Source organism: Folsomia candida, unplaced genomic scaffold, assembly GCF_002217175.1.
Source record: "Folsomia candida strain VU population unplaced genomic scaffold, ASM221717v1 Fcan01_Sc010, whole genome shotgun sequence".
In the NCBI taxonomy this organism is placed as follows: domain Eukaryota; kingdom Metazoa; phylum Arthropoda; class Collembola; order Entomobryomorpha; family Isotomidae; genus Folsomia; species Folsomia candida.
Window position 1 is genome coordinate 4,311,273 of NW_019091202.1, and position 7,643 is coordinate 4,318,915.

The 7,643-nt window shown below is 38.4% G+C and overlaps 2 protein-coding genes across 2 annotated transcripts; both read left to right on the forward strand.

Moving 5' to 3' along the window:
* The first annotated feature begins 41 nt into the window (after nt 1-41).
* Nucleotides 42-1,930, forward strand: LOC118436849. Its single transcript, XM_035855483.1, has 4 exons — nt 42-385; nt 467-565; nt 693-1,506; nt 1,574-1,930. The coding sequence occupies exons 1-3, from the start codon at nt 94-96 to the stop codon at nt 1,085-1,087; spliced, it is 786 nt and encodes a 261-aa protein (XP_035711376.1). The 5' UTR covers nt 42-93; the 3' UTR covers nt 1,088-1,506; nt 1,574-1,930.
* Nucleotides 1,931-4,158: 2,228 nt separating this feature from the next.
* On the forward strand, nt 4,159-5,682 carry LOC110854470. The gene has a single exon (XM_022102904.1). The coding sequence runs from the start codon at nt 4,159-4,161 to the stop codon at nt 5,680-5,682; it is 1,524 nt and encodes a 507-aa protein (XP_021958596.1).
* The last annotated feature ends 1,961 nt before the right edge of the window (nt 5,683-7,643 follow it).

Sequence of the window (7,643 nt, forward strand, 5' to 3'; positions counted from 1 at the left end):
AGTGCATTTATTATAAAAGAATTGTCAATCGTCGCCTCTGATCTCGAAAATCATTTTTTTGTCAAGTCACCGTATAGTTTCGATAGATTGCACATGAACGATAGAAGAATTGTACGGTATTGCGAAAATCGTTTGCATAAAATTTATTGGTCATCTGGAAACGACAAATTTATTACCGTACGAGATTATTTACAAGAACTTTTGAATAGAGACGTAGATAATATTGTATATACTAAGGGAATGGCAAAAGTTAACGTTTTACGAAACTTGTTTAAACTAAATTGCAAACGACTCGGAATCGGACCGATCCCCGAGAAGAGACGCCAAGAACAAGACGACCCACAAGGGCAGAAAGAAGCCGAGAAGAAACATAAGGATAGCGACCGTAAGATTTATCGTTTTATTTTACTCATTTATTTATTTTTTAATTTGTAAATTTACATTACGCTTACGCTCTTATTTACAGGTAGACGAGAAGAAGTTAAGGATGCGGAAGAGAAGCCCATGAAAAAGTCTAACGAAGGACCTAGGCAGGGGTCGGGATCTGGAACTAAGCGAAAAGCTGGTAATATTTTTTTATTTATTAATTTTAAATATTATCACATTCGAGACGTAGATTAATATTTTATATAATTCGATTATTTTCAAATACTCAATGCAAAACATTAACTAAATTAATTGCTCACTTTCAGGCGACGACGATAAGAAGCCTGCGAAGAGGATCGTGAAGGACCAAGTCAAGTCGGCCGTGAAGGACGCTAAGCGGAAGACATCCAAGAAGGATCCCCAGCCTCACTTCAGCGGCGGAGGAGCAGGTGAACAGCCAGGTACAATTAAGAAAAACTTCTCGTCCTACGAAGAGAAGAAAGATTCGCAAAATTCAATTTGGTGGGAGGGGTTTTTAGGAGGCGAATACTACCTCCGACTCCAAACATGGCATAACAACTCAAAAACATATTTATCTTTACGCAAAAATCAAAATGTGGGCGCAAATATTCTGGTCGACCACTATTGGTCATTAGTAAAAGCGTTAGAAGAAATGCGCAACGACGTTGGTAGCATGCTCCCGGCAAAACCGGACGCTTAGAGCTTTATTTGATGTTAAGCTCACTAAAAGTTTTAAAATTCAAATTTTGGTTACAAATACTAGATTATTAGTTATTGCTCCATAAATCCTCTCAATACTTACCTTCAAATTAGCACCGGATCAATTCTGAAAATAAATAAATTCCAATACTTCATTAATTAACTAAAATTGTTGTCTATTAATTTCTCACACAGTTGACGGACTTATCTTTGTTCGTCGTCATAGACGGGCAATGTTTCCGAGGAAGGCTACGCCTGGATCAGCAGCATATGACCTATTTTCTCAAAACTCTGGCGAAATCAGTGGTGGCCGTGTTGGTGTGGTGGAGACGGGGATCCAAGTTATACTGCCCCTCAACCACTTTGGTTTGATTAAGGGGAGGAAAGGATTGGCCGCAGCAACAATGATATCCACAGCAGGTTTGTTGCTCACTATTACATTACTGTTACAAATTGAATAATTACTAATTTATAAAATTTATTTAAGGTGGCATAATCGACCATGATTATACTGGGACGATGAAGATTATCTTGCACAACAACTCGAGCGAAAACTTCGCTTACAAAGCGGCGTCACGCCTCGGGCAGCTTGCAGTAATCCCAATGTACCACGGACCAGTGCGATACGTTGAAGGAACTAAGAAAGACGAAGAACACGGCGTTCAAAGAAGTGAGTTCTTATCCCGCGAGCCGCGCGGTGATAAGGGATTCGGTTCGACTGGACAATAACGCGTTTTTGGCATTGTTCATCACTTCACATATATCACTTCCAACTTGCTAACAATTTTTCATTTAAACTGTTTTGAATTAGTTAATTAATTAATAAATTAACTTTTTAACCGTCTGGTCGGTATTTCCAGTCTGTTCACTGGGCTGTCACAAGCACGATCATATTCATCTGAACATTTTGGCATTGTATAACAACTAGAGTTAAAAACAATCCCATGTTTAGACGATCTCGTTCACTCAAGTGTCGCTAAAACTCCCATTCTCATATGAACATTTTGACATTGCATACATGCTTACACTTTAAACAATCCCATGTTTAGTCAATCTCAAACATTGTAGAAGCTCTGATTCTCATATGAGCATTTTGGCATTGCGTGCCCAATTGCATCCATGCACTTTTGATAATTTCATATTTGTTATAACTTGGCCTAACAATGGTCAAGTTATAACAACAGCCACCTTCCCTCGATTCGTTCCATCGTTGTGAAACCGTCGTTATATGGGGCTAAGCAGGAGGCCATGTTTTGGGATACGTACAGCGACCTGATTGAAAGTTTCCTACCAAAACTTGGACAAAGTTGCAGAACTCTGAGAAATTTCGAAATTCCGAGTCGTGTAAGGTTTAATGCCGAGACGTTACTTCTTCGAGGGACTCAACTGCCGGAAATATTTCCAAATGTGGGGAACAAATGGATTAACGATTTACGGGAGATTAAGGATGATTGAGATATTTGGTATACAATTAAATTCATTACTAAACTGAGAGTCTGTATCATTGTGTAAAAAAAAGAATTTTCGTCATATTGTATGAAGTCTGTGCTAAAATTCATGCAATGTGCGGCTATGTAATTATTTTGAAATTTTTGAATTGTGACGAACTACAGTCAAAATTTAAGTGTTTTGCTTAACTCATAATATGTAATGTAATAAAAGTGATCGTGTTTCATATGTGTGTACATACCTAAATATGTTGATGAATATTGCTATATATTTATTTTGGGGGAAATCGACCTGTCACGAAAACTTTTAACCTCCAGCCCCGTGACATAATTCATGGACATTCCCCACTAAAATTCCATGGCCCTTTTAAACCTCATCCACAATTCTGAGAAAGGAATTTGGACAAAAAAGGTTCACACTTCTTACATAAGCGAAGACACTTTGAGCTCGATTATTACCAGTAACTAAAACGCGTGTGTTCCCATCATAATGATTATTCTGTCCTTGGAATTTTAAGGATTTATGTTCCTGTGAATGTTTCCAAGTTAAATAATAATATTTGTTAAATGTAAAATGATGTATTTATGAAATTGTTTTATGTATTTTTGTAAATTGTTGGATATGCGTGTAAGATTGCCCCGTGACGTGGTGGTGATTGCCATGGTGACGTCAGGGTGGGATTTTTAGGTGCGCGTCTCTCTTTGTTATAGTCGTAGTGAGTAAGTAGGTAGAAGAATTCTACACAGTCGAGTTTTAGTCGTTGTCAAAGTCAGACATTTTGGATTTTAGTCGTCGTGGTAGGAAATCAAGAGTAAGAATTGTTAATTCTTTGTAATTGATGTCCACGATTAATTTGTCAATAGTAAGTCACCAATCAACTCGTGTTAGTGCAGAGCTCTGAATTGTGTTGACAATTAGTAATTTGTTGGAAATAAAATCTAGTTTAAGTAGATAAAATAATCGTATATTCACTCAAGTCACTTTCTTTAATTCCAACGAGCAAAGCACAATTAAATATACGTAAAGACACTATACTCCGGGTAGGTGATAGCTTGGTTTTTACATTAGTGGTGACCTCGACGTGATTGCTCGTTGGGTCAGTTTTAGTTGAAAGTTGACTAGTTATAGTGGTCAGTGAGTGGTGACTTTTTGAGTGAATTAGTGTACGTGCAAAGACTGTTCCGTGGAAATCCTGTGCTATTGTTGCTGTCTGGAAGAGGAGCAGATTGAATTGGTGTACGTGCAAAAAGTGTTCCGTGGAAATCCTGGGCGATTGTTGCTGTCTGGACGAGGAGCAGATTCGAAGGAGAGGATTCACATCAAGCCTTGCCTCATTGAGGACCCGACCCTGAGTATTCGGGGGCTGTTCAGGTGATACCTTTCAAGTTTTTATTGTTGCTGTGAAGTAGTCCGTGAGGAAGGAGTGACCGACTAGATTGAAATCGGCGTGTCCGACCCGAGAGGAACTTCAACTTTATTCGTCTATTACTCAATTACTGTCTTGCCTCGTTGAGGGCCCCATCCTGAGCGTTCGGGAGCCATAGAGGTCGGCATTGTTGCTGATTGAGTTAATAAGCGTGTACTGTTCTAATTGTTTTTGTTTGTTGGATTTGAGATAACATCATGGATCGACTGATGAAGGCGAGGGCTCCAGTTCGAGCTTCCATTACCAAGACGGTGGATGGTGTAGTAGCTGAGTTGGCGAAAGATCCGAAGCACTCAATGGAACTTACCATCAAATTAAGGAAGTTGGAATCCCTGCAGACGTCGATCAGAGAACATGATGAAAAAGTGCTCGCCCAGATGTTGGATGACAATTGCACGGCGGAGGCGTATGGGGAGGAGAGTGCATCATGTGAAGTGTACTCAGACAAAATCAGTGCTGCAATTTTGAAAATTGAGAAGACTCTTTATGCAGAACTTCGTCCACCAAGTCCGAGTGCAAGTAGTAGTTACGTCACGGTGAATGGGGAGCGTATCAAGAAGAATAGAAACTTCAAACTGCCCAAGATCGAGCTACAGAAATTCGATGGGAGTTGGAAGAATTGGTTGGGGTGGTGGGCTCAATACCGTCAGATTCACGAAGATGATGAATTGCAAGTAAACGTGAAGTTTCAGTATTTGATTCAAGCCATCGTCCCCGGATCAGAAGCAGAGAAGGTGATCAAGATTTATCCGCGGTCGGATCAGAATTATCCTTTGGTGGTTGAGAAGCTGAAGTGCCGGTTTGGTGATGAGAAGATTTTACGCCAAATTTATATCAGAGAATTGTTGGGCCTGGCTATCAATAGCGCCGCGGATTCAAGGGAAGATGCCGACGTGGAAGAATTGCATGACCAGTTGGAAGGTCATTTGAAGAGTCTCGAGTCTTTGGGGAAAGTTAGTGATCCAAGTGAACTCATTTATCCATTAGTGGAATCCAGTCTGCCACAGCAAGTGTTACTCCGTTGGCAGAATAGTAACTTAAGGGTACGCGAGAAGAAATCGGAGTTTTTGCGGCTGGAGGCGCATAATCCCAAAGAAAGGAAATTTGTGCTATCAACCTTCAGGCAAAGTCCAGTCAAGAATAGAGAGAAAGTAAACGTGTATGCAGAGAGTGAATGTGAAGATTTCTCCACTGCTGCCGGTCTCTATTCAAGTCATCAAGCTGAGCAGCGATGTGTCTTTTGTGGAAAGTCGAATCACAAAAGTCAGAAGTGCTATAAGGCTCAGACATTACCTCTCGAGGAGAAGAAGATCCTGGTGAAAGAGAATCGGGGATGCTTCATCTGCCTAGGAAGAGGACATTATGCAAATGACTGCACCAAGGAGGTCAGTTGCCAAACTTGTGGACGGAAACACTACTCTGTGATGTGTCCTGGTCAGGTCCGAGATGAGGAAGTGACGTCAATTAATGAAGATGAATCAAGTAGTTCGGTGGAAGAAACCACCACAAACTTCAGTCAGGGATGCAAAAGTAAAGTTGTCCTGATGAAGACGCTTCGTGTCAAAGTGGGCGGAGTAAGTGGAGTCAAGAAGGAAGTCCGGCTACTTTTCGACGAGGGCAGTCAGAGGTCATACATCAGGACGAAAACTGCCCAGGAATTGAAATGTCAAGTAGTGGACAAGTTGACTCTTCAGAATAGTTTGTTCGGTGGACATGTGTGATGAATCTCGGTCCCCATTTCCGCACCAGCGGAAATGGGGACCGCTTTCATTTTTCAAATAATTTTGCACGTAAATAGCTTAGGTTAACACTTTAGATAGTTCTTGAGGATAGAAAATTCCTAACACTTTTTCCCCTGAATTATCCATTATGGAATATGTCATAGGTTTGCTGTTATGAGCTTCGCTAATTTTGTAAATCTTGTCTGTAAAAGTAGGGGAATAGCCTTTCCTGAAAAGCGCTTTATTTATTTTAATTCTAACAAAATCTCCTGATTTTAACTTCGGTTTTTGATGCTTCATCATAAGAACATCTTTATTACTCCGAAACCAAACATCCATCTGATTATACTTGTTGACAGACCTAGGCGAACATTCAATAATTCTGTGTTTGCTCTCATTATATGAATCTACTACTTCTTGTAAAATATCATAATACACATTTGTTTTTCTATATGTGAAAACTTTTTGTAATCTCGTCATCAGAGTTCTATTAAACCTTTCGACCATTGCTGCTTTAAGTGGCGAATGGTTATGAAATAATTTTATGTCTTGTTCCTTTAATAAATTATAAAATTGTTTGTTAAAAAATTCTTTCCCTTCGTCTGTTTGTATGAATTTTGGTTTCCGATTTGAGTTTAGGATTAATTCCTTGAAAGACTCTGTTACTGATTTTCCATCTTTTTTTCAAAGAGGTTTAACAAAAGCAAATCTACTTAGAGTATCTATTACTGTTAATAAATATTTTGTTCCCTTGTTTAATCTTGAATATTTTGATATATCTATTAAATCAGCTTGCCAACAATAATCAACTTCGTGGGAAGTCATTTTACGTCTAAAAAATTTATGCTTCACAGATTTGTTTGTTGTATATGTTTCATAATGCTGTAGAAAAGTTACAGCATCCTTCAGGGATACTCCCGTTGCTGCAGATAACCGATGTGGTCCACCAAAACTTCCAATATGTTTTGGATTAAAGTAGATTTCTTTCAAAAGTTTGTCTGTTTTCATGATTGAATTGTTTGAAATATCCGAACGCAATGTCTATTTTTCTGAATACAAATATCGCTGAGACTATTTGCACATTTTCCGCTACATTCGATTCCACATTTGGAACATTTTGGAAAGTAAAGGTTTGTTTTTACAAAGTTTGATACTATTTTATCATTCACAAGAGTATTTTCTGAGTTGAATTTATTTAAAATTTTATCGTAGGACAAGCCACGGTTTCGATTAATTAAGAAGTATAAGCAATACCCTCCACACAGATTGCTGGAATTTGACTGAAATTGAGATGATGACTGTCTAACCTTTTTCTCGTTTCTTAATGCAAAATCTTCAAATTCTTTTCCATAAAAACCTAAAGGCATTCCAAAGCTATCAAAAAATTCTAGAACAGACGATTCAGTTTCTTTGTAGAAAGCTAACCAGTGCATCCCTGCCTCGTTTCAAGATTGGTTATTACTGATCTTTGGCACAAACAGCTATGAAAAGCTTCATAGAGTTGATTAAGGCATATCGAAGTTGTAAAGAATTCATTATTGTACAGAAATTTGTCTAAATCTGTCAATCTCCAAGATTTTAAAATGTTCAGAAAAAACTAAACAATTTACCGCTTCAGGCAGTGCCTTAGCAAATTTTAATTCGATTCTTACACATCCGTTTTTTTCCAACTGTAGTGCAGAATCTGACCCAGTAGACTGATTAATGTCAAATCCAAAAAATGTCTGACCACTACAAAATTCTTCTCTGTCAAAAGTCAAACCTTGATCTTGTCCTGCTGTTCCAAGAGAACAATACAGTAAATAATATGGTAATAACTTAATATCACTGTCAAAATCAAGTTGTAAACCTTTAATAGGATAGGGAACATTGTTCACACTTAATGATATATAATTAAGATTGTAATGGGGGAATACATAAGGATTAACGTCATAGTCCCCAACAAAACCCTTACTCGGAAT

Excerpts from the sequence above, each read along its gene's own strand:
- LOC118436849 (XM_035855483.1), top strand. The coding sequence starts at position 94 with ATGAACGATAGAAGAATTGTACGGTATTGCGAAAATCGTTTGCATAAA. Across the intron at positions 386-466 it reads GAAACATAAGGATAGCGACC|GTAGACGAGAAGAAGTTAAG; the intron begins GTAAGATTTATC and ends TCTTATTTACAG. Across the intron at positions 566-692 it reads TGGAACTAAGCGAAAAGCTG|GCGACGACGATAAGAAGCCT; the intron begins GTAATATTTTTT and ends GCTCACTTTCAG.
- LOC110854470 (XM_022102904.1), top strand. The coding sequence starts at position 4,159 with ATGGATCGACTGATGAAGGCGAGGGCTCCAGTTCGAGCTTCCATTACC.